This window comes from Oncorhynchus clarkii, chromosome 12 (genome assembly GCF_045791955.1).
Source record: "Oncorhynchus clarkii lewisi isolate Uvic-CL-2024 chromosome 12, UVic_Ocla_1.0, whole genome shotgun sequence".
Taxonomy (NCBI): domain Eukaryota; kingdom Metazoa; phylum Chordata; class Actinopteri; order Salmoniformes; family Salmonidae; genus Oncorhynchus; species Oncorhynchus clarkii.
Window position 1 is genome coordinate 66,401,488 of NC_092158.1, and position 26,768 is coordinate 66,428,255.

General features: G+C 37.4%; 3 protein-coding genes across 3 annotated transcripts in view; 1 reads left to right on the forward strand and 2 right to left on the reverse strand.

Annotated features, from left to right (window-relative positions):
• Positions 1–3,389: 3,389 nt before the first annotated feature.
• On the reverse strand, positions 3,390–5,115 carry LOC139422153 (interferon a3-like). Its single transcript, XM_071173305.1, has 5 exons — positions 4,981–5,115; positions 4,698–4,775; positions 4,423–4,572; positions 3,700–3,792; positions 3,390–3,485 (listed from the first exon to the last, which is right to left on the reverse strand). Exons 1-5 carry the CDS (start codon positions 5,113–5,115, stop codon positions 3,390–3,392), a joined length of 552 nt encoding a protein of 183 aa, XP_071029406.1.
• A 2,290-nt stretch (positions 5,116–7,405) lies between these two features.
• Positions 7,406–26,768, reverse strand: part of LOC139422509 (interferon a3-like) — a 119,184-nt gene continuing 99,821 nt past the window's right edge. Inside the window, exons 5-9 of the mRNA XM_071173667.1 lie at positions 10,627–10,688; positions 9,900–9,987; positions 8,811–8,888; positions 8,385–8,447; positions 7,406–7,447 (exon numbers count right to left, since the gene is read on the reverse strand). Coding sequence (XP_071029768.1) covers positions 7,406–7,447; positions 8,385–8,447; positions 8,811–8,888; positions 9,900–9,987; positions 10,627–10,688 — 333 coding nt within the window. The remainder of the gene's footprint in view (positions 7,448–8,384; positions 8,448–8,810; positions 8,889–9,899; positions 9,988–10,626; positions 10,689–26,768) is intronic.
• LOC139422155 (interferon a3-like) lies at positions 24,002–25,720 on the forward strand. Its single transcript, XM_071173309.1, has 5 exons — positions 24,002–24,136; positions 24,341–24,418; positions 24,528–24,677; positions 25,318–25,410; positions 25,625–25,720. Exons 1-5 carry the CDS (start codon positions 24,002–24,004, stop codon positions 25,718–25,720), a joined length of 552 nt encoding a protein of 183 aa, XP_071029410.1.

Sequence of the window (26,768 nt, forward strand, 5' to 3'; positions counted from 1 at the left end):
TAACAGGGTTTTAGGCATTAGGGTGTCTCATAAATTCCATGGTAAAACTTCCAATTTGAAATTTTGAAATGGTAAAAATCATATACTGTAGTTTAGGCTATCAAAATCTTCCTATATGATACTGAAGTGTATCCTGCCTGTGTGTTCTTGTAAACATGCTGTGGAAACATGCGCTCGACCTTTCCTTTAGACACAGAGCTGGAACGTGTCCACTCTGAAATAAAGTCATATCAATGTCAAAAAGTGAACTGTATTGGAATAGTAACCTTACATTAAACGTTGTGGTACAGATAGTGAAAGCATTGGTTACATTAAATGTGTTATAATGAAATAAAATAAATGTAGGCCTAATAATGAGATGTATTGAGCATCAAATTGTGTTCACCAAAGAGCTGACTGGTGCAACATTTAGCGGATTGGTGCATAAACTGTGTCCACCTGCACCGGTCGGAGTCTGCTGTGCCTCGACAGAACAGAGTCAGGCAGATACTCAGCTATTTCAATAGAACCATGTTTCTATTGATATCATTTAAGAGTAACAAATTTTCGAAATTATTAACAACCGATTATTTTAATCTTAATTCGATATGATACCTACATTGCTATAGTTGTCCATTTTATATAATTAACCGAATTATCGATGAACTTCAAGGTATAAAACATTCCTTTGTGGTGAAGAAGGCTACATGGTTCAGGCTTCAGCTTCCCTTTAAAAGCCCATTTTTTAGTGGGTGATTCTTAATTATGCTATTGTGAAATAGCATAATAAGAATGTTTTTTTGTCCAGCAAGTTTAACAGTTTTCATACATGTCTTTGCGGAGAATTGCATTGGAGCAATATTTCATGAGTTCAGACAGCATTTTTTCAGCAGACAATATTGAATATGAAAAACTGATAAAACAGTAGCCTATTTCTACAATGGTGCAGGGCTCTATATTAGCAAATGGGGGCCATGGTCAATATTGTGGACATTGCTCACCACATTTTTCAGATTCTGTGTAGGGTTAACCAGACAGTTGTTTCAATAGGCGTAGCACAGCGGTCACATTTTGCTCACAAGTTAAGTATGTGGTGACTTTCTTTTAATCGGGTAGATCAATCTGAAGAATGACTGTTCAGTGTTAATATCGCACATCTTTGAAATAAAAACACATTTTATTAACTGGTAGTTAACTGGTAGTGACTGGTAGTGTTGAATGAAGGCTGAACCGCCTCTAAAAAGGTGAGTAGAGGGCGGTGGTATTGTCTTCACTTTTCCTTTTCTCTCATGCGGTTCATTCTTATTACGTTGATTCGGTAAATTCCAACTTTTTACAGTTTGTTAATTTCTGGTTAATAAAAAAATATGTGCCCTAGATAAGCCTTTCTAAGGCGCTTACCAAGACTACGGAAATTATGACAATGACGTTTGAGTTTGGCCTAATGTGAGTGAATAGGAAAGTCACTTTGTTATATAGACACGTAGAATGATGCTGGTGATGATGCTGATGGTGATGTGATGATGACGACATTAAATACCTGTTGTAAATTTAATTGATCTGACATGATTTGGAAAGGAACACACCTGTCTATGTAATGTCCAACAGTTGACAGTGCATGTCAGAGCAAAAACCAAGCCATGAGGTCGAAGCAATTGTCCGTAGACCTCCGAGACAGGATTGTGTCGCTGCACAGATCTGGAGAAGGGTATCTGTAGACCCGTAAATAGCTGTGCAGCGACGCTCCCAACCTGACAAAGCTTGAGAGGATCTACAGAGAAGAATGAGAGAAACTCCCCAAATACAGGTGTGCCCAGCTTGTCGCGTCACACCCAAGAGGACTCGAGGCTGTAATCGCTGCCAAAGGGGCTTCAACAAAGTACTGAGTACAGGGTCCGAATACGTATGTAAATGTGATATAATGTAATTGCAAAAACGTGAGATTAATGTAACTGTATTTGTACAGTCAATTAATTACAAATGGGTTAGATTGGTCGACAGGTTTATTTCGGTAGCCTACAGTCGTGTTATTAAAGGTATATTTCATTGTATTTCCACACGATTTCATTTCGAAAAACCTCACAAATTCAATAAATGTTGCCCTGAAATGATGAAACCCCACAGTCAATTGAATTGAGTAAATGTACCAACGAAAAAGTGATTCAAATACAACCATTCAATATAGGCTTCTGTGTTATTTTAAGCCTTTGCTATTAGAAGTAGATTCATTTTGCTAAAGTAGGGTTTTGCAGAACGATGAAGTGTCTCCATGAAAACGTATAGAATGGTAGAATTCTCGTCTGCAACTGTTTGAAACGATTCAATGTAGTAAGTGGTATTGTCACATTGGCATTTTAAGTTGCTAGCAAAAAAGTCATACTCATGCATTCAGATACAGTCGTTATCTGTCTGAAAATTAAATTTCTTAAGTAATCCTGGTGCCTTTTGTTCCATGACAGAGTTTGACTAGAATGAGCAAATACCCTTCTCACTTGATATTAAATGACATATGCTGTCAAAACCATCTCTCTCTTTTGGGAAAAATAAATTTGTGTAAATTAATGTGCTACACAATTCTTTGGCTACTTTAAAAGTTACAGCCTTTACCGACCTGTTGATAATGGGTGTCTTCAAATAACAAATGAATGTTGAATGTTGATGTATAAATTCTCTTGCCAGCCCTGCATTTTCATTTTGATACCTTAGAGCGGTCGTTTCGACCGCTCTAAGGTATCAAAATGAAAATGGTATGGTCAGGCAAGATGTCAATTGTGTCCAGATGTAGACATTTTACAACCACTGTACATCTTCAAACATGTAGATAAAACTTGAATTGTGTTTTCATGGATCATCCTTCCTTGCATCTATAGTTCTGTGACGGTGGTTATTTGTTTCAACCCCATCTCTCAGCTATTTACAAAAGTATTGTTTGAGTGTGTGCTTTGGTTTTGTCCGAACTGCAGAGTTCCCCTTGAGAAAGTCTTTCTGTACAATAATGAATGCATGAAAGAATGAATGGAAGAATGCAGGAATGCATGAATGCATGAATGCATGAATGCATGAATGCATTAATTAATTATTATATAAGATAATGAAAAAAACAATATGAGAATAGTTGTATGTATTTTTTTATTTAATTGTATTATAAATAAAACACGAATAAATAAATACATTGTGTATACATAAATATCAGTCTATCAATATATATAAATAAATAAATAAATCAGTCATTCAGTCAATCGGGCAGCCGGCCAGTCAGTCAGTCAGTCATTCAGTCAGTCAGTCAGTCAGTCAGTCAGTCAGTCAGTCAGTCAGTCAGTCAGTCAGTCAGTCAGTCAGTCAGTCAGTATCAATCTGTTAGCCAGCCTGAGGAATATGTCACGTCTCCAGTGATGATTATGTGGTTCTCCTCACGGCTTGACTCTGCTGTCAATGAATTTCTTCAACTGCACCAAGTTTTCGCGAATCTCCTTTCGCACAATCTCCCATGCGCATGCGCTGTGTTCCTGGAGAGCGGACAAGATAAACATTTTATGTCAGTCAACTCAACCACTGCAGGTGTTGTTGATCCAGCGCATCCATCGACATAAAAACGGCACTTGGCAATTCCAAGTTTCAAATGTGAGTTGTGGCAATGAAATGCGTCCTATTTGTGGTGATCAAAAACTTTTGCTCGGATTAATTTAGCCTCTATTCGAAGACATTTGATATTGGACCCACCTTCTCTTTCAAGACGGTGTTCAGCTTGTTGAAATATGTTTTCAGAGTAACCGAACCTCCATCTCCAGAGGATTCCCAAACACCGCCTACAACCTGGAGACAATATAAAATGCTGGTGAGGGCATGCATTTTGTCTGATGAGACGGCTATGAAAAGATTAGAAAATATTTGGTGTGTTTGAAGTGTTTAAATTATTTAAATATCAATGCCCACGATTGTCTGCCCCAAAATACACTGAGTGTACACCACATTAGTAACACGTTCATAACATTGAGTTTCACCCCGTTTTACCCTCAAAACAGCCTAAATTCGTCAGGGGCATGTGTTCCACGGCGATACTGGCCCATGTTGACTCCAATACTTCCCACAGTTGTGTCATGTTGGCTTGATGTCCATTGGGTGGTGGACCATTGTTCATACACAAGGGAAACGGTTGAGCATGAGAAAGCCAGCGGTGTTGCAGTTCTTGACACATTCAAACTGGTGCGCCTGGCACCTACATCCATACTCCTACATCCAGACATATTTGTTCTTGCACATTCACCCTCTGAATGGCACACGTACACAATCCATGTCTCAATTGTCTCAAGGCTTAAAAATCCTTATTTAACCTGTCTCCGCCCCTTCCTCCACACCAATAGGAGTGGGTCTAACAAGTGTCTTGTTAATGTTTTGTACAATCTGCGTCTAACCTACAGACTACACAAGAGGGATCATACTTACACATAACTCTAAGTTTTGAACTTGACGATATATGACGTTTTGGAACATGTTAAGTTTTATTTTGTTCCACGTGACAGACGTCAGACTGTTGTTATATAATTGTTCCACATATCGCATAGCCTCCAATGCAACCACAGAGACGTCCTCACCCTGGATAAAATAAAACAGGGTTTTAGGCATTGGGTGTCTAAATAAATGGTTAAACTTTCAATTTACCATACTGTACTTTAGTTATACTGTACTTTAGTTTATCAATATACTGAAGTGTATCCTACCTCTGTGTTCTTGTAAAGATCCTCTGGAAACATTTGTTCGACGTTTTCTTCAGCACACATAAGTGGAAAGAGTCCACCCTGAAACAGAATTCATATCAATATCAAGAAGTAAACTATATTGTGCTAGTAACCTTAAATTAAACATTGTGGTACAGAAAGTGAAAGTATTGCTTAAAAATAAAATGAGCTATAATAAAAAAATAGAAATGTGAATATCATTGCGAATTTTGCTCATCAATTTGTGCACATCAAATAGCGGACTGGTGCAGTTTAAATTCCTCACCATATCTGAGAGCAGGTCTATGCTCACATCGTTCAGCTTCCCCAACCTAAACTGCGTCCACCTGCAAGGTTTTGATGCTGCTGTGCCTTGGCAGAACAGAGTCAGGCAAATGCTCAACCATTTCAATACAGCCATGTTTCTTTTATAAGAACTTGAATGGAACAGCTATTATAAATGATTAACGACGGATTATCTTAATCTTGATTGATATGATACCTAGACTGTTGATGTTGCCCATTTTATATAACCCAAGTATCGCTACGTAAAGGTATCAAAATCCCTTTGTGGTGAAGAAGGGTTTCATGGTTCAGACTTTCGCTTCCCTTTATAAACCCACATTTTAGGGGGTAATTCTTAATTATGCTATTGTAAAACTAATAAGAAATGTTTGCCTATCAAGTTAACAGTTTTCATATGTAGAGAATTGCACTGTAGCAATGCATTTCATGCTAACATATTCAGCAGGTGTCAAAATGTAGGCCATATTGAATATTAAAAACTAAGAAAACCATGGTTATTTTTTATTTCTATAATACAATGGTACAGGGCTCTCTCCTATGAAATGAGGGCCATGTTCAATATAAATATGCTGTACTTTTGGACATTGCACACCACATTTTTCAGATTCTGTGTAGAAACGTTTTTTTTTTGATAGGAGTAGCACTGAGATTTTTGCTCACACACGTTTAATCTGTTGTCGACTCTCTTTTAATCCGGTAGTGCAGTCTGAAGCATTTACTGTTCAGTGTTAATATTGCAAATGTTTGAAATAACAAAACGTTTTATTAATAGAGTGACTGGTAGTGTTGCATGAAGACTAAAGCCGCCGCCTCTAAAATCGAGAGTAGAGTGCGGTCGTATTGCGGTGGTGTTGGCAGCATGCTGGGGAATTACTTTTCCTTTTCTCTTATGCGCTTCATTCTTATTAAATTGATTCGGTAAATTCCAAGGGGTCTTTTTAAAGTTTGTTAATTTTTGTTTAAAAAAAGAGTATATGCCCTAAATTAGCCTTGACGATGATGTGTGAATTTGACCTAATGTGAATGACGATGATGCTAATGATAGTTATGGCTGTATTTTTCTATACTTTTTTTTAACCATGAAAGTCCCATTCAGATGTAGACTCATAGGATGATGATGATGTTAATTGGAGGTGTAGGTTTCTGATTATGCAGTTTTTATGTTAAGCCTTTATATTAGGTTACCGTGTAACAATGAACTATCTGATCATGGCATTGATTGTTCAAGATTGTTGGCCAATCAACAAATTAATGATTATTTTCAAACTTGAGATGAATTTCGATGCATTTGTGCAGTCAGATAATTACAAATGTTGCTAAATGGGTCAATAGGTTTATTTTGGCAGCCTACAGTCGTGGTAAGAAATAAATATATTACATTGCTAATTTGTAGTGCATATAGACTCGAGTAGAATCTGTAAGTTCTTCAATATGCTTGCTGTTTGGGTTTTTTGCTGGGTTTATGTGTAGCACTTTGTGACGTGCTGCTGTCTAAAGAGCTTTATAAATACATTTGATTGATTTATTTATTGAATATCCACAGGATTTCATTTCGAACAACCTCCCAGGTACTGTTCTCCCGAAATGATAAAACCCCACAATAAATTGAAATGAGTAAATGTAGCAGCGATAAAGGGATTCAAATAAAACCATTCAATATAGGCTTCTGTGCTATTTTAACCTTTTGCTATTGAAGTTGCTTCATTTTGCCAAAGTAGCGTTTTGTAGAACGACGTAGTGTCTCCATGAGAATCTATTCTATCCAGGAATTCCAAGTTTTATGAAAGGACTGTGGGCTGCCTCGTAGGCCTATGTAATACATCTTTTTTTCTAAAGTCATAAAGGAATTGACCTAATTTATTCATTGAGAGATACTGTATTAGGATGCCACTTAAAAGTTATATTTATTTTTGATATATCACTCAGCTAAATCAATTGGTATGTATATGTTTTGCCTACCATCTTGTTCAGGGGGACTAAAGTATTATCTTTTTCTAATTTCAGCCACACCAGTTCCTGACAGGTGTATAAAATCAAGCACACAGCCATGCAATCTCTGTAGACAAACACTGGCAATATAATGGCCTTACTGAAGAGCTCAGTGACTGTCAACGTGGCACCGTCATAGGATGATGAATCATTCTTCACCATCTGGCAGTCTGACAGATGAATCTGGGTTTAGCGGATGCTAGGAGAATGCTACCTGTCCGAATGCATAGTACCAACTGAAAAGTTTGGTGGAGGAGGAATAATGGTCGAGGGGTATTTTTCATGGTTTGGGCTAGTAAGCTTCCAATGAAGGGAAATCTTAACACTACAGCATACAATGACATGCTAGACGATTCTGTGCTTCCAACTGTAATGGCAAATTTTAATTGTATGTGTCCACCCACCTGAGTATGTGACTAACCTTGTAAAACTGTGCAAAACTGTCCAATTATCATGTCCTATTCTTGGGAGTATCATCCTGTGTTGCAAACCAGCTTGCACCTGTGTCCTTGCATGGATAAAGTCCCACCCAAGGACAGGAAACTATAAAAAAATATGTTCTCATCACTCATTGCTTCGGAATTCAGACTGCCTACATTGTGCAGTGTAAATCTGTTATTCCCTCTGAGCTCAGAGAAATAACAAATCTTAGCTTGACTTGGGCTCCAGCAAATTGTTATTTTATAATATCCACCACACAACTTTGGCAACAGTTTGGGGAAGACCCTTTCCTGTTTCAGCATGACAATGACTCCGTGCATAAAGCAAGGTCCGTACAGAAATGGTTTGTCAAGATCGGCGTGTAAGAACCTGACTGGCCTGCACAGAGCCCTGATCTCAACCCTATTGAAAACATTTGAGATGATTTGGAATGCCGACTGCGAGCCAGGCCTAAATGTCCAACATCTGTGCCCAGCCTCACTAATGTTTGTGGCTGAATGGAAACAAGTCCCCACAGCAATGTTCCAAGTTTCATCTAGTGGAAAACCTTCCCATAAGAGTGGAGGCTGTTATAGCAGCATAAGATGTTCGATTAGTCATCTGGTGTATAAACTTAAAGTAGAATTATCACGTGACTGTGACTGACGATCAGCAACAAGTTTAATCTGCATCCCCTCAGATGGTTAGATAAATCCACTTTCATTGGTTTTAGACAAGAATGACATTTGGAGATACCATACAAAATCCTTTTTTTATTCACATTTTCAATATTCATTTTTCCACAGGTTTTACAAGTAGACAGGCAATACAGTTCTATTCAACACATGTACAAAAAGGAAATGCAAAACGTAAATATGAATTTATAATAATAAAAAACAACCATTTATGGATCTAAATATAGTAAAGAGACTAACAGGGTCCCACATGATTGTAAATAAACTGGTAAGGGCGTACCAATCGTTGCAGATGACGTTTCGTCACTTTCCTAATGAGCTCCCAAGACTGTGGACTGTAGTTCTGAAAAACAAAAGAAAATGTCAATATTAGTGGTTTGGACTTTCTGGCCATTATAATGATCATATTGTCTTGAACAACAAAGAAAGGCCTGGTGCAGTATATAATAATAATAATAATAATAATAATAATAATAAATTAAGATTCTCAGAGTAGGAGTGCTTATTTTTGATCAGTTGTGCATTTTAGGTCACTATAAATAAGGACAGAGGAGGCTTGATGCTAGATCAGCACTTCTCTGAGACGCTTGACACATACTGTATGGCCCCAGAGCACAAAAGTGTTTCAAAACTGCTCCTGTTTAGCCAAGTTTATATTAATTTAATTCCATGTATTAAACACATTGCCATTCAAAACCGAACTCACCATTTTTCTCAGAACCTTCCGATTCAACTTCCTGAAGTAGCGTTTCAGTCTCCTCTCAGGTTTCTTGGCAGGTGATACCTGTTGGACAAGATTAAAACATTAGCCTCCAATTGAACATAATAGCCCACATAGATTTTCTCACTTGTACAGTTAGTAGTCTACACCTTGTTGGGGTTTGTTCCTTGTTCCTTGTCAATCATTGGCTCATTGGTGAAATTAGCATTCAGACAATATCTTTAAGTAAATCAATCAAACACCTTTATTAATGCAATTGCAGACAGAAGTTGACAACGGGAACATAGCACGCATGTTTCCGAGTAAGATCTGCAAAATAGTAAAGGGTCCAAGTTATCCTAGTATGCCTGCAGTCAACCCCTAGTGATGTCACTGCCTATGTCATTACCTTCTACTCATGAGACCAAGCCCATGCATACACAACTATACAAACAATAGTTTCAGTGTTATCTAAAGGCTCAGCAGTAAATGTCCACTCCCCAAGTTGATTTATAGTGGTATGTCTGACTAGTCTCTTATCTCTTTCACTCCCCTGCAGGGTTCGATGTCTATGAATCTCTTTTAGCCTTGTGGAGCTTTCTCACAGACACCCTGTTTTGACTGCAATAACACACATCTCTCAGACCGTGTCTTTATAGGAGGCAGAGATTAGAAAGGAATAGTGGAACAATATTAAACCTTATAATGAATATATATATTGCTAATCTGTAGTCTAGGACCCAATAAATGTAGTGGGGGAGGTGTCTAGCCCTTCCCCTTCTATTAATACAACATAAGCATAATAAATTATTATTATACATCAAACATTTGGTGCAGCCCTATCATGACCCCAAGGTGAACCCCATCAACCTAAAACAGGGCTCTCCAAACCTGTTCCTGGAGAGATACGGTCGTTTAGGTTTTCACTACAATCCTAATCTAGCACAGCCAATTAATTAGTTGGTTGATAAACTGAATCAGGTTAGTTACAACTTGGGTTGGAACGAAAACCTACAGGAGGGTAGCTCTCCATGAACAGGGTTGGAGAGCCCTGACCGAAACAGGGACTATACTTTAAATAGACTCATTACTTACACAGAAATTAAGGTCCTCAAATTGGCGTTCTAGAATGTTCAGGAAATCGTCCAGATTTTTCTTGTCCCAGGTGACAGCCTTAATATTCTGATAAAATAATGTATATGTTGAAAGATAATGATAAAATAATTCCACTCTGAAACCTTACAACTGTATGAAATTGATTAGAATCATACAATTATAATCTGATGATGTGTGTAGTTTTAGTCAGAATTAGGTTAAACCATGTGTCTGTATAGTGGAAAAACACAGACTGTCTGAGCAAGGCGTAGCTTAGGATTTGAACTTGTATGTGGGTGCCGAAGAAAAAAAACGAGAACAGTTAAACTGTGTTTGGACCGACCTGGCTAGGCTTCTGAGGAACCTATGATAGCATAGGGAGTACTTCTCAAGGTTTCCCTAATCTCGGGGGAATGGAACTGTCGGCTGGGCAGTGATACACAGTGGTGAGAACTATGGAGAAGGATAAAACTCACCTACTGTTTGTGTGGAAGTATGTGCGTAGGATACCTACTGTTTGTGTGGAAGTATGTGTGCAGCTATAAAATGGATGTCTTTGTATAATGGACCTCAGAACGTTCTCTGAATAAACTGTACTATCTTTTTGCATAAGCTGAGTCTTTGACTAATTATTGTTAAACCCATGGTTTTACAGATCTCTGGGATTGGTCAGAGCTATTGATTGTCAGTTATTATCATTGGGATTGAAAATTCTCTCGACGTGTTCCCATCAAACAGTTTTGTGATTTGATAGATGGTCTCGTTCAGGAATCTGACTTGGTCCTCAAACTCCACATGAACATGTAAAAAGAAGATTAGAAACAGTATAGTCTTAAATTATAAATAAAGGTTCAATAAGAATAAATAAAATAACAATTATGGCATCAATGTAACATTGGGTCAAGACTGCTATACTGAAGCATATCAGAAAACGAGCAGTCAAAATTGTAGTTTTTACCTCGGCATCACCTATGCTTCTGAAGTGACTTTGGAAAAAAGACAGGGCTTGGTTGATGCATTCATTCAGTCTTCAATACAGTGTGTTGATAACTCACTATCTGGTCCAGCAGGGAAAGGAATTCTGCGTTCAAGTGGCCGTAGTGGTGTCGGATCCAGTCACAGCAATGACACACGCTCTGCATATTGCAATGAATAAGAAAAATACACATCCAGCTCTTTATTGTATACATTGTAAATAGTAGTTTGCTTCGCTGTTAGTTTTCCAGTTGATTTTCAACATTTTGGCTCTGTTAAGTAGTTATATGTGGAGGGAAAGGGAAAACTGTATGTAGAATTTCCCAGATCAACCTACCGGAGGCGGGGACTTTAACTTTCCCGACTCTAGTGCATGCAGCCAAAGGAATTCCCGGAGCACCAAAAAAAAGTGTCATGGGAAGCCAGCTTGGATTTTGGCGTCACTCCTATCAAATCGCATTGAGAGCATAGGTCATTGACAGAAACAACTTGAATTGTTTCACCTCCTTGAGTTGTTGTCATCCGGTGGCTAGCTAGCTAAAGTTGTCCCTTTCCTAAATTAGCCAATGATGGAGATCGTGATTTGGATTTGATGTTTTGCTTAACTCTCTGTACTGGCCAGTGACTATAACGGCGATTCTGATCAAACCAAAAATGTATATATTGTCGTGCCCCTGGCCTGAGAGGATGGACGTTTAACATGTAGCTTGATGTGGAAGGTTAATGTTAACTAGCTAACGTTTCCTGTAAATCAAAGTTAGGCTAGCGAGCAAGCATTATATCCAGGTATCAAAAAAATGAAATAAAAGTGTGTACTGTATGACAGAGTGATAGACTGTTTCATCAACATGAAATAAAGGAGGATTGCTATGTAATTTCAATAATATTAATAATATGCAATGAAAGCACTTGTGCTGATTATAGACACTTATTAGTAGGTTTTTAAGTTTCAAAAGATTGCGACCCCCTGCCCTTTGCCTCACAATGGTTTGGTCCACTGCCTCCCATCCCCCCAGCCCTCAGCAGTGGCACATGATGCAGTTACAGCGCATATGTGGGAATCTGACAGTCTGTCATTGGTGGCTGACCTCCAGTAAGTAGTTCAAACAAAGGATATGTTAGACATTTCTTTACTTCTACCACTCAATACAATAAAACATATTTATGACCATCACCAGTCTTAATTTTTGCTAAATTACAGGTCATTCTTTATGTTAACTAGCGGTTAGTTGCCGTTTGCTAGCTAGCTATAGTAACATCAACCAGGCATGGCCGATTAATTAGGGCCGAATTCAAGTTTTCATAACAATCGGTAATCAGCATTTTTGGACACCAATTATGGCCGATTACATTGCATTCCACGAGGAAACTGCATGTCAGGCCACCTGTTACACGAGTGCAGCAAGGAGCCAAAGTAAGTTGCTAGCTAGCATTAAACTTATCTTATAAAAATGATCAATCTTCACATAATCACTAGTTAACTACACATGGTTGATGATATTACTAGGTTAACTAGCTTGTCCTGTGTTACATATAATCAATGCAGTGCCTGTTAATTTATCATCGAATCACAGCCTACTTCGCCAAACAGGGGATGATATAAGCGCATTCCCGAAAAAAGCCCAATCATTGCATGAATGGACCTAACCATAAACATCAATGCCTTTCTTAAATTCAATACACAGAAGTATATTTTTTTAAACCTACATATTTAGTTAAAATAAATTAATCTTAGCAGGCAATATTAACTAGGCAAATTGTGTCACTTCTCTTGCATTCATTGCACGTAGAGTCAGGGTATTTGCAACAGTTTGGGCCGCCTGGCTCGTTGCAAACTAATTTGCCAGAATTTTACATAATTATGACATAGGTTGTGCAATGTAACAGCAATATTTAGACTTAGTGTTGCCACCCATTCGATAAAATACTGAACGGTTCCGTTTTTCACTGAAAGAATAAATGTTTTGTTTTCGAAATTATAGTTTCCAGATTTGACAATATGAATGGCTAACGGCTCGTATTTCTGTGTTTATTATATTATAATTAGGTCTATGATTTGATAGAGCAGTCTGACTGAGCGGTGGTAGCTGGCAACAGGCTCATAAGCATTCATTCAAACTTTACTGCATTTGCCAGCAGCTCTTAGTAATGCTTGCTTCACAGAGCTGTTTATGACTTCAAGCCTATCAACTCCTGTCATGCCCTGACCTTAGATATCTCTGTTTTCTATATATTTTGGTTAGGTCAGGGTGTGACTAGGGTGGGTACTGTAGTGTTGTATGTCTGGGGTTTTGTATGTCTAGGGTTTTGTATGTCTAGCGTTGTTGTAGGTCTAGGGGTTTTTGTATTTCTATGTTGGCCTGATATGGTTCCCAATCAGAGACAGCTGTTTATCATTGTCTCTGATTGGGGATCATATTTAGGCAGCCCTGTTTCCCACTTTCTGGTGTGGGATCTGGTCTACAGTTAGGTGCCTGTGTGCACACTAGTAGCTTCACATTTAGTTTGGTTGTTTGCTGTTTTGTTTCAGTGAGTTTCAGTTGATTAAAAATATGTGGAACTATTCACGCTGCGCGTTGGTCACATCATTACGATGATCGTGACAACTCCTGAGATTAGGCTGGCAATAGTAAAGTGCCTATTCGATCATCCAATAGTCAAATGTACATGAATTACAAATGGTATAGAGAGAAATAGTTGATGCGTCATAATTCCTAATAATAACTACAACCTAAAACGTATTAACTGGGTATATTGAACCAGCCGCTGTCATAGGGGCGGCAGGGTAGCCTAGTGGTTATAAATATATTAAGTTAAAATACGTGTTAATTGTTTATTCAGTATTGTTGTAATTGTCTTTGTTGTAATTGTCATTATTACAAATATATATATATATATATATATATATATATATATATATATATATATATATATATATATTGGCCTATTAATCGGTATTGGCTTTTTTTGGTCCTCCAATAATCAGTATCGGGTTGAAAAATCATAATCGGTCAACTTCTGGTTACGAAAGGCTAGTTAAGGATCATATCACCTTCACCTTACTCGACACCCTGCATCCACTCAATTTGCATACCGCCCCAATAGATCCAATTATGATCCAATCGCCATCACACTGCACACTGCCCTTTCCCATCTGGACAAGAGGAATGCCTATGTAAGAATGCTATTAATTGACTACAGCTCAGCCTTCAACACCATAGTGCTTTCCAAGCTAGGGGCCCTGGGTCTGACTCAATCATTAAGTTTGCACACAACACAAAAGTGATGGGCCTGATTCTCGAAAATGATGAGATAGCGTACAGGGAGGAGGTGAGAGCCCTGGTGGAGTGGTGCCAGGAAAATTACCTCTCTCACAACATCAACAAAACAAAGGAGCTGATCGGACTTCAGGAGGCTGCAGAGGGAGAACGCCCCCATCCACATCGACAGGACCTGGTGAAAAGCTCCAAGTTCCTCGGCGTACACATCACTGACAATCTGAAATATTCCATCCATACATAGTGTGGCGAAGAAGTTATTAAACCTCTTAAGTCTACCCCTTCCTTTTTCGAACATTCTGTTAAAAATCGCGCAACTTTTCAGCGTCCTGCTACTCATGCCAGGAATATAGTATATGCATATGATTAGTATGTGTGGATAGAAAACACTCTGAAGTTTCTAAAACTGGTTAAATCACGGCTGTGACTATAACAGATCGTGTGTTTCATTGAAAAACGCAAGAAAAACTGCTCTCTGAAAGCTAAAAATAATTTCCATAAGTCACTTTCATGGGTTGTTAAAAGGGGACAAAATTTAATATCGACCTGCATGCAATTCATGCAAATTCCACACGATGTCGCCATTGTCGTCATTTTCAATGGAATTTTTTGTTGGAAAATCCAACTATCTGGATTCCGTTTCTTCCGGTCTCCACCAGGATCTTTTCAATGTGGACATTGGCAGCCATTGATTTGCAGACGAGGAGCTATTGAATATACATCGCCCTGTAATCATTTTGATAGATTATAAACGTTTACTAATACCTAAAGTTGGATTACAAAAGGATTTCGAAGTGTTTTGTGAAAGTTTATCGTCGACTTTTTTAATTTTAAAAAATGACGCAGCGTTTAAATACGATGTTTTTTTCTGAATGACACAGCTTCCATAGAAAGCTATTTTGGGTATATATGGACCGATTTAAACGAAAAAAAGACCCAATAGTGATGTTTATGGGGCATATAGGAGTGCCAAGAAAGAAGCTCGTCAAAGGTAATGAATGTTTTATATTTTATTTCTGCGTTTTGTGTTGCGCCGGCTAAGCTATATCTTTGTTTACATCGCATTCAGGCATTTTGGGGTGTTGCATGCTATCAGATAATAGCTTCTCATGCTTTCGCCGAAAAGCATTTTAAAAATCTGACTTGTTGGCTAGGTTCACAACGAGTGTAGCTTTAATTCAATACCCTGCTTGTGAATTTTGATGCACGTTTGAGTTTTAACGAGTACATTTAGCATTTAGCGTAGCGCATTTGCATTTCCAGGTGTCTACTTGAGACATCTGTGTCTCAAGTAGAAGAAAGAAGTTTTAAGTAATGTAATGAAAAAATCCCCATCAAAACCCGTCAGTTTAAGCTGGAGATATCTTCGGCATCCGCCGATGTCGCACTTCCGTGTTGCACTTCCACAATGGAATGTGGGCAGAACTAGAGCGTTGTCTGTCAGACCAAATCGGTCTCCTCACGAAGTCGGTACCATTGATGTGCCAACTCCTGTTTGTAGCGTCTGAACTGTTTGGGCAACAAATTAATGTGACCCCACTGTAGAAAGGGGAGATTCTCGTTTCGCTCTATAACCCCTTCAAGTTTCACAGGACTCGTCTAAAGGTAACCAGTACTGGTTAAAAAAAAATTATGGAAGATTGGAGGTAGTTTTGTGCCTACCAAAGAAAGGGGGTTAAATATGTGTCATAATTGTTTTATATATTTCCTGAGCTTTCTTATATCTCCTAGATATAGGGCAGACACTTCAAAACCTTATTCCTAATGATACATTTTTTGACCGTCTTGTTTGCCATTTATGGATATGTTTTTCAATGTGTTTCTATGGGGCTGGCCAAATTCAATATTCTGAAGAAAAAAAAGATACCTGAAATACACAAATGATCCATGATATGACCATCTTAAAACAATTCCATGTCAGTTTATGTCAGTTTTGTCTCATGGGTGATCGTTCCTTGGACCTAATAGCTCTGTGACAGTAGTTATTTTTCTCCAACCCCATCTGTCAGCTACAGTGCCTTTGGAAAGTATTCAGACCCTTTGACTTTTTCCACATTTTGTTACATTACAGCTGTACTCTAAAATTGATTAAATACAAAAAGCATCCTCAGCAATCTACACACAATACCCCATAATGGCAATGTGAAAACAGGTTTTTAGTATGAGGCTGTAACCTAACAAACTGTAGGAAAAGTCAAGGGGTCTGAATACTTTCCGAAGGCACTGTGTTTACCAAAATAGTGGTTGAGCGACTACTTTGGTGTTGTTTGCTGATGGCCCCTTTAAAAAGTCAGTAAACAAATGATTGCATGAATGAATGAATGAATGAATGAATGAATGAATGAATGAATGAATGAATGAAAATGTTTAATTTGTTCTAAATAAACAAATACATGGCATACCCATCAGTCAACCAATATTTATAAATAAGTCATTCAGTCTATCTAGCAGCCTGTCAGTCATTCAGTAAATATGTCAGGCATCAAATCTACATTATTAGCCATTCTCAGGAATATGGCACGTCTCCAATTATGATTCTATGTATGGTTCTTCCTCACGGCTTGACTCTGCTGTCTTCCTCGCGGCTTTTATTGAACGATCTCAGCATTCGCAGCATGCACTTTTTTCCTGAGAGAAAACATACAATATAATTTTTTTCAGTCAACTCAACCACAGCAGGTGCTGCGCCAAGGCATCCGAATACACCATAACGGCGCTTGGAAGTTCCAAGTTTCATATGTGAGTTGGGGCAGCGAAATGCATCCGATTTGTGGTGATCTAGAACTTTTCTTATGATTAATGTTGCCTCTATTTGAAGGAATTTTAATGTAGAATAAAATTGTATTTGTCACGTACGCTGAATACAACAGGTGTGTAGACCGTACGGTGAAATGCTTACAAGCCCTTAACCAACAATGCAGTTTTTTTTAAGTAAGTAAGAAAATCGTTGCTATAAATAAATAAATAAATAATAAACTATCACAAAAGAATAACAATAACGAGGCTATATACAGGAGGTACATGAAAGTATTTGCAACCGTTAGGATTAGAAAGTAGAAGTAGACTTTAAACTGACATTTGTTTTTGTTGTATTATTGTTCTTGTCCGTTTCAGTTGAGCAGCAGTGGTGCTAAGGCTATTTATGAGACATTGAAGAACATCGACACATTGTTTGGAGCTGACGACCTGCCTACTAAGTGGGACCAACATAAATTGGAGAATTTTCAGAATATTGTATACCGCCAGATTGAAGAGAGCAAATGCGTGAGTTACTATGCCAACACAGATAGGTTAACCGTTTAATTGTGGTATTGTGGCATTTTTATTATTATTCATCGCCTGCCTTTTTCTTTCTGGCAGATGATGGGCAGTGTGGATACAAGTGATTATTGTTATTATTATTATTTTTATACAAAAATCAACTTACATTGCTACATCAAACATGTCTAACAAAACAAAACACAGGTATTAACAAGAAAATACTCAAACAATCAAAAAATATCAATAAAATAATTTAAAAAATACAAAAAATTGTGCTATTGTATTTACTCTGAAAGAATCTTATTATAATGATTCAGGGAGATGTTATTCTTGTTGTTATTTACCAGGGTTAATGTTTTAATAAGATAGTTGAATTCAATCAGAAAAAATTGTAATTTTGGTATAGAATTTTGGAATTTTTGTCTGTGTATGAAGTATTTGGCAACCAGAATAAAAAAAAATAACAATCATTTCAGTGGTCTTGTTATCATTGCAATAGTAACATATGATATCTTTCATGTCAAAAACATAGGCAGTGTTCATAATGGTAAATAAGTATTTTTGCAAGGTTTTCCCAAAATTCTGACACAAATTTACAATCAAAGAACAAGTGAGACAGATTCTCACCTTATTTTTCACAGAAAACGCAGATACATTCAATATCAGGATTAATGCTGAATGTTTCTAAATGTGAAATCGTATGTTTATTTGACTCTGATGATAAATAAATATAAAATATTCCTGTAAAGTACTGTGTTTAATATTTAGGAATACATCTGTCAAAAAACCACTTAGTCAGACAACATTTTAATTTCTCTTCTAAAATTAAGAGAACTAAAAATATATGTAATAATTGGCTACAAAGAGATATTTCTATACTTGGGAGAGTACTACTGTCCAAGGCAGAGGGACTGTCTCGTTTTGTGAACCCCTCATTATCGTTATGTGTAAATCCAGCTACTTGTAAAGAGATCAATAAGACCTTTCTGGACTTCATCTGGAAAAAAAAGTCTCACAAACAATAGAAACCCTGTTCTTTCTAACAAAAGATCTAAAGGTGGTCTAGAAGTGTTGGATTTTGTTGACATAAATAACACTTTCAAGATAAACTGGTTGAAAGAATGTTTGATCAATACTGATTAAATATGGTATTTCATTCCAAATAATGTATTTAATAAATTGGGAGGTCTTCAATTTTTACTGAAATGTAATTTTATTCCTGAAAGATTACCTGCTAAATTGGCCAGGTTTCACCAACAAGCTTTAATGGCCTGGAAAATATGTTTCCTGAACAATTTTTCCCCACATAAAGCTCTTTTGTGGAATAATTCAGACATAACTGTAAGGAGTAAGTCATTGTTCTACCCCAGCTGGCATGAGAGGAATATTGACTTTGTCCTTGATATTTTCGACAACAAGGGTAATATTCTCACACATGAACAATTTATAACATTGAACGAGTTTCCAATACCTTTCAGAGAGTTTATTTCTGTGATCAAAGCCATTCCCAGTGGTCTAACTACACTAATGAAAACTCATCTGAGTTTTGGGAATGATCACAAAGTTTATCCAGAACTCAGAATGGAAGGCGTGGGCTTACTTGATAAATCTTGTTGTAATAAATATATAAGACAAATTCTTAATTCACAAAACCAACTTACACTGAGAGGAAAGTTTTTATGGAACATGCTTATTCCTGACATTGTCTGGAAAAATGCATGGTTAACGCCTTACAAATACTGTATACCAACAAAGTTAAGGAAGTGCACTTCTGTCACGACTTCCGCCGAAGTTGGCTCCCCTGCCTGTTCGGGCGGTGCTCGGCGGTCCTCGTCACCGGCCTACTAACCGCCACCGATCCCTTTTTCGTTGTCTGTTTGTTTTGTCTTATTAGTTGCACCTGTGTCTATTTGTGTGTGCTTGATGGGCTTCCTTATTTAAAAGTAGGTTTACCCGCCCTTTTTTTAGTTAGATGTGTTCGTGTTCTGGACCTGGTACCCTGTGGTTTTGGGTGGTCCATATATTTCGCGCCTTGTGTTGTGGGCTTGTTTGTTTGTGCCGTATTAAAGTGCACTTTTCCCCGCGGAACTCTCTGCGCCTGATTCCAATCCTCACACACGTAGTTCCCCGTGACTACTTCAACATTTTACATAAGATATATCCATGTAATTCTATGATATCCAAATTTGTGGATACAAGTGATTATCTCATCAGGGCAGAAGTACTGAATACGTACTTTGGGCACATTGCCCAAATGTGCAGTCCTAAAAGAAAAGGTAGACTATAGGTTAAACACAAATAGACAATTTGGACAATTGTACCCTTCATTACCAATATTACCCTCCATACACCCTACAGTTCATTCTGGATCACGACTCTGATAGCCTTCTGTGGGCCAACAGATCATGAATTTGAACTTGCAGAACTTTTTTACAATTGAGTTTTAGAATTGTGCTTGATTTTAAAAGCCTACTATTCTACAATCATGTAATGTGCAACGTCAAACAGCAATATTAAACATGTATTTATTTATTTACTTATCAATGTTATTTATTTATGTATGCCTATTTATGAATTTATTGATGTATCTATTTGAAAATCATCAAATGTTAAGTTAATAAACATTTGTATACTTTTAAATATTATTAATCTGAGTGCTCATTCTGTAGCCCAGTCTGTCGATGTGTGAACATTCAGATTTGTATTAAACATGCTCAGGTCATATGGATGTCAGTACTATTAGTCCTATAGCCTACGAATCCATTAAGGAAAGTCAAATGTATCTTCTCAAAATGTAGTTATTTTGAAAATCCTTTTTTTCAATGAAGTGTGTTTTAACACTGGACAGGGCGGGCCTGTTTTGAACGTTGTACTTTGAGCTCCTATACGACTTAATTTGTTGATAGGCATACAATGTTGTTCTATCAATGCCATTACCAGTTCATTTTAACAGTTACATAAGATAAATTCTTAATATAAAAGCTGCATAATCAGAAACCTACATCTCCAATGAACGTCGTCGTCATCATCACATCAGCATCATCATCAGCATCATTATATGAGACGACATATCAATGTGATTTTCCTGCTCATTCACATTTGGCCAAACTCAAACGTCATCGTCATCATTTTCGTCGTCTTGGTAAGCGCCCAATAAAGGCTAATCTGGGGCAAATACAATTTTTTTAACCAGAAATGAACAAACTGTATAAAGTTGGAATTTGCAGAAACAATGTATTAAGAATGAACCGCATGAGAGAAAATGAAGAGTAAAGCTAATACCACAGCATATTACTCTCGATTTTAGAGGCGGGTCGGCTTCAGCTTTCATTCAACACTATCAGTCACTCTGTCAATAAAATGTGTCTACTTTTCAAAGATGTGCAATATAAACACTGAACAGGCATGCTTCAGATTGATCTACCTGATTAAAAGAAAGTCACAACAGCAACATGTGATCGCTGTGCTACGCCTATTGAAACAACTGTCTGGTTAACCCTACACAGAATCTGAAAAATGTGGTGAGCAATGTCCACAATATTGACCATGGCCCCCATTTGCTAAAATGAAGCCCTGCAACATTGTAGAAATAGGCAACTGTTTTATTAGTTTTTCATATAACATTTTGCCTGCTGATTTACTGCTGTCTGACCTCATGAAATGCATTGCTCCAATACATTCTCCGCAAAGACATGTATGAAAACTGTTAACTTGCTGGACAAAAAAATAATTCTTATTAATTTCACAATAGCATAATTAAGAATCACCCACTAAAAAAATCGGCTTATAAAACGAGGCGAAAGCCTGAACCATGTAGCCTTCTTCAACAGAAATGAATGTTTTGTATCTCAAAGTACAGCAGTACCAGGGATAATTATATGATGGACAATTTCAGTAATGTAGGTATCATATCGAATCAAGATAAAGATAATTGGTTGTTAATCATTTCGAAAGTCTGTTACACTTAAATGATATCAAAAGAAACATGGTTCTATTGAAATAGTTGAGTATCTGCCTGACTCTGTTCTGCCGAGGCACAGCAGACTCCGACCGGTGCAAGTGGACACAGTTTAATGTAAGGTTACTATTCCAATACAGTTCACTTTTTGACATTAATATTACTTTATTTCAGAGTGGACACGTTCCAGCTCTGTGTCTAAAGGAAAAGTCGAGCGTATGTTTCCACAGCATGTTTACAAGAACACACAGGCAGGATACACTTCAGTATCATATAGCAAGATTTTGATAGCCTAAAATATAGCATATGATTTTTTACCATTTCAAAATGATAAATTGATAGTTTAAACATGGAATTTATGAGACACCCTAATGCCTAAAACCCTGTTTTCTATCATGCAGGGCGAGGACCTCTCTGGTTGCATTAGAGGCTTCGGGACATACGGCCCAATTATGTAATGGCCTGACTCCTGTCAGGTGGAACAAGGAAACACTGGACCTGTTCAAAAACAGATGACCTAGTTAAGTTAAGAAAGTAAGTATGATCCCTCGTGGTAGCCTAAGCTATATTTGGGGGGCAGACAATACTTGTCACAGGTCTTTAATTTGTAATTTAATCTAAATTATTTTTTGCCTAATATTGTCAGAACTTGACTTAATACAGAACTATTTCACTATCCACCATTTTATATTGTCTCCAGGTCGGGTGTGGTGTTGGGGCATCCTCAGGAGATGGAGGGTCGGTTACTTCTGGTAACGAATCATGAAAACATATGTCGACGAGCTGAACACCGTCTTGAAACAGAAGGTGGGTCCAATATCAAATGTCCTCGAAAAGAGGATAAATTAATCACAGGAAAAGATCACCACAAATCGGATGAATTTTGCTGCCACAACTCACATGTGAAACATGGAACTTCCAAACGCCGTTTTAGTCGAAGGATGCGTAAGCGCGTCACCTGCTGTGGCTGAGTTGACTAAAAAATGAAAGTATTGTCTGAGCTCCAGGAACACAGCACATGAGCATGTAAGATCTTGGGGGCTTAGGTTTGCTACAAACAGGTGCAGTTAAAAAAAATCCTCGACAGCAGAGTCAAGCGGTGACGAAATCCACTGCAGAGTCAAGCAGTGAGGAAGAAGCGGTCTGTTGGACAATCCATATAATCATCATCAGAGACATGTGACATGTACCTGAGGCTGGCTAATAGATTGATGGATGATATATTTACTGACTGACTGATTTATTTATATGTGAAGGCTATGTATTTATTTATTCTGTAATTTATTTATATTAAAATTAAATGAAAAAAACATGCATCTATTATCATATTGTTTTGTATTCATTTACATATTAATTCATCCATTCAGTCTTTCATGCATTCATTTGTTCATATGCAATATGCAGTTCAAAACAACAGCATAGTGGAGTCTATGCACTACAAATAAGCATATGTAATATATTTATTTTGTACCACGACTGTAGGCTGCCGAAATAAACCTGTTGACCCATTTAACAACATGTGTAATGTGAAATTCATCTCAAGTTTGAAAACAATCAATGACATTAGGTTACAAGGTAACCTAATATAAAGGCTTAACATAAAAACGGCATAATCAGAAACCTCCAATTAACGTCGTAGTCATTATTGTCATATGATTTTATATCTGAATGGGATTTTCATGGTTAAAAAAAGTTTGGAAAAATATAGCTACAACCATCATTAGCATTCGGTAAAATTCGCACATTATCGTGAAGGCAAATTTAGGGCATATAACTCTTTTTTTAAACAAAAATGAACCAACTTTAAAAGGACCTCTTGGAATTTACCGAATCAATTTAATAAGAATGAAGCGCATAAGAGAAAAGGAAAAGTAATTCCCCAGCATGCTGCCAACACCACCGCAACACCACCGCACTCTACTCTCGATTTTAGAGGCGGCGGCTTTAGTCTTCATGCAACACTACCAGTCACTCTATTAATAAAACGTTTTGTTATTTCAAACATTTGCAATATTAACACTGAACAGTAAATGCTTCAGACTGCACTACCGGATTAAAAGAGAGTCGACAACAGATTAAACGAGTGTGAGCAAAAATGGATCTCCATGCTACTCCTATCAAAAATACTTTTCTACACAGAATCTGAAACATGTGGTGTGCAATGTCCAAAAGTACAGCATATTTACTAAACATGGCCCTCATTTCATAGGAGAGGGCCCTGTACCAATGTATTATAGAAATAACAAATCAGCCACGTTTTTCTTAGTTTTTAATATTCAATATGGCCTACATTTTAACACCTGCTGAATATGTTAGCATGAAATGCATTGCCCCAATGCAATTCTCTACATATGAAAACTGTTAACTTGATAGGAAAACATTTTTTGATTAGTTTTACAATAGCATAATTAAGAATTACCCCTAAAATGTGGGCTTATAAAGGGAAGCGAAAGTCTGAACCATGAAACCCTTCTTCACCACAAAGGGATTTTGATACCTTTACGTAGCGATACTTGGGTTATATAAAATGGGCAACTTCAACAGTCTAGGTATCATATCAATCAAGATTAAGATAATCCGTCGTTAATCATTTATAATAGCTGTTCCATTCAAGTTCTTATAAAAGAAACATGGCTGTATTGAAATGGTTGAGCATTTGCCTGACTCTGTTCTGCCAAGGCACAGCAGCATCAAAACCTTGCAGGTGGACGCAGTTTAGGTTGGGGAAGCTGAACGATGTGAGCATAGACCTGCTCTCAGATATGGTGAGGAATTTAAACTGCACCAGTCCGCTATTTGATGTGCACAGATTTATGACGAAAATCCGCAATAATATTCATATTTCTATTTTGCATTATAGCTAATTTTATTTTTAAGCAATACTTTCACTTTCTGTACCACAAAGTTTAATTTAAGGTTACTATCACAATATAGTTTACTTCTTGATATTGATATGAATTCTATTTCAGGGTGGACTCTTTCCACTTATGTGTGCAGAAGAAAACGTCGAACAAATGTTTCCAGAGGATCTTTACAAGAACACAGAGGTAGGATACACTTCAGTATATTGATAAACTAAAGTACAGTATGGTAAATTGGAAGTTTAACCATTTATTTAGACACCCAATGCCTAAAACCCTGTTTTATTTTATCCAGGGTGAGGACGTCTCTGTGGTTGCATTGGAGGCTATGCGATATGTGGACCAATTATATAACAACAGTCTGACGTCTGTCACTTGGAACAAAACAAAACTTAACATGTTCCAAAACGTCATATATCGTCAAGTTCAAAACTTAGAGTTATGTGTAAGTACGATCCCTCTTGTGTAGTCTATAGGTTATACGCTGAGTGAACAAAACATTAGCACCTGCTCTTTCCATGACATAGACTGGCCAGCTGAATCCAGGTGAAAGCAATGATCCCTCACTTGTTAGACCCACTCCTATTGGTGTGGAGGAAGGGGCGGAGACAGGTTAAAGAAGGATGTTTAAGCCTTGAGACAATTGAGACATGGATTGTGCACGTGTGCCATTCAGAGGGTGAATGTGCAAGAACAAATATGTCTGGATGTAGGAGTATGGATGTAGGTGCCAGGCGCACCAGTTTGAATGTGTCAAGAACTGCAACGCCGCTGGCTTTCTCATGCTCAACCGTTTCCCTTGTGTATGAACAATGGTCCACCACCCAAAGGACATCCAGCCAACATGACACATCTGTGGGAAGTATTGGAGTCAACATGGGCCAGTGTCGCCGTGGAAAACATGCCCTGACGAATTTAGGCTGTTTTGAGGGTAAAACGGGGTGAAACTCAATGTTATGAACGTGTTACTAATGTGGTGTACACATTTTGGGGCAGACAATCGTGGGCATTGGTATATACATAATTTCTACACTACAATAAAAAATATATATATTTTCATAACCAGCATTTTATATTGTCTCCAGGTTGTAGGCGGTGTTTGGGAATCCTCTGGAGATGGAGGGTCGGTTACCCTGAAAACATATTTCAACAAGCTGAACACGGTCTTGAAAGAGAAGGTGGGTCCAATATCAAATGTCCTCGAATAGAGGCTAAATTAATCTGAGCAAAAGTTCTAGATCCCCACAAATAGGACGCATTTCAATGCCACAACTCACATTTGAAACTTGGAATTGCCAAGTGCGGTTTTTATGTCGATGGATGCGCTGGATCAACAACACCTGCAGTGGTTGAGTTGACTGACATAAAATGTTTATCTTGTCCGATCTCCAGGAACACAGCGCATGCGCATGGGAGATTGTGCGAAAGGAGATTCGCGAAAACTTGGTGCAGTTCAAGAAATTCATTGACAGCAGAGTCAAGCCGTGAGGAGAACCACATAATCATCATTGGAGACGTGACATATTCCTCAGGCTGGCTAACAGATTGATGGCTGATATTTATACTGACTGACTGACTGGCCGACTGCTCGATTGACTGAATGACTGATTTATTTATTTTATATATATTGGTAGATGGATATTTATGTATACACAATGTATTTATTTATTCGTGTTTTATTTATAATACAATTAAATAAAAAATACATACAACTATTCTCATATTGTTTTCATTCACTTAAATATTTTTTTTATAGACCGACTTTCTAAAGGGGAACTCTGCAGTTCAAACTAAACCAAAGCACACACTCAAACACTCTTTTTGCAAATAGCTGAGAGATGTGGTTGAAAAAAATAACTACTGTCACAGAACTATAGATGCAAGGAAGGATGATCCATGAAATCACAATTCTAGTTTTACCTACACTTTGAAGATGTAAAGTTGTTTTTAATAATCACATTGTTTCAACCAATGGTGTAAAACACGTTTGTACATTGGTTTGTTGTGTTGCAACACAATCTCACACTCATTTCGTGCAAATATGTACGAAAATAATTTAGCATATTTCAAGTATTTTTGTGGGTTTTTGTGTGGCTTAATTTGTGTGAAAAATACGCATTTTGTGCTAGTTAATACGTAGGAAAAGACACATTATTGTGCAACTTCATTCATTGGAACAAACTTTTTCGGGTGTCAAACTTCTTAACAATCTTTTCAAAGTTATTTGAGTAATGCTTGATGAGCAACTGCCTTTTTGTTGTCCCATATATACTTATATATATTTTTAAAAAAACATGATAACACCAAATATTGTTAATCAACCAGGTTGTCACCAAAATAATTATATTATAATAGAAGCCTTACATTGTATTTTACATTTTTATTAATGCCAAAACCCTTTCCTATGCTTGTTTTCTTTTAATTCTTTAGGAGACTGGTGTATTTGGAGTCAGAAAGACCCCTTTCTCATGTAGCCAACAATAGGCCTTTACAATTTTCTTCATAACGCATTTCATAGTTCGTGGAGACTACAGTA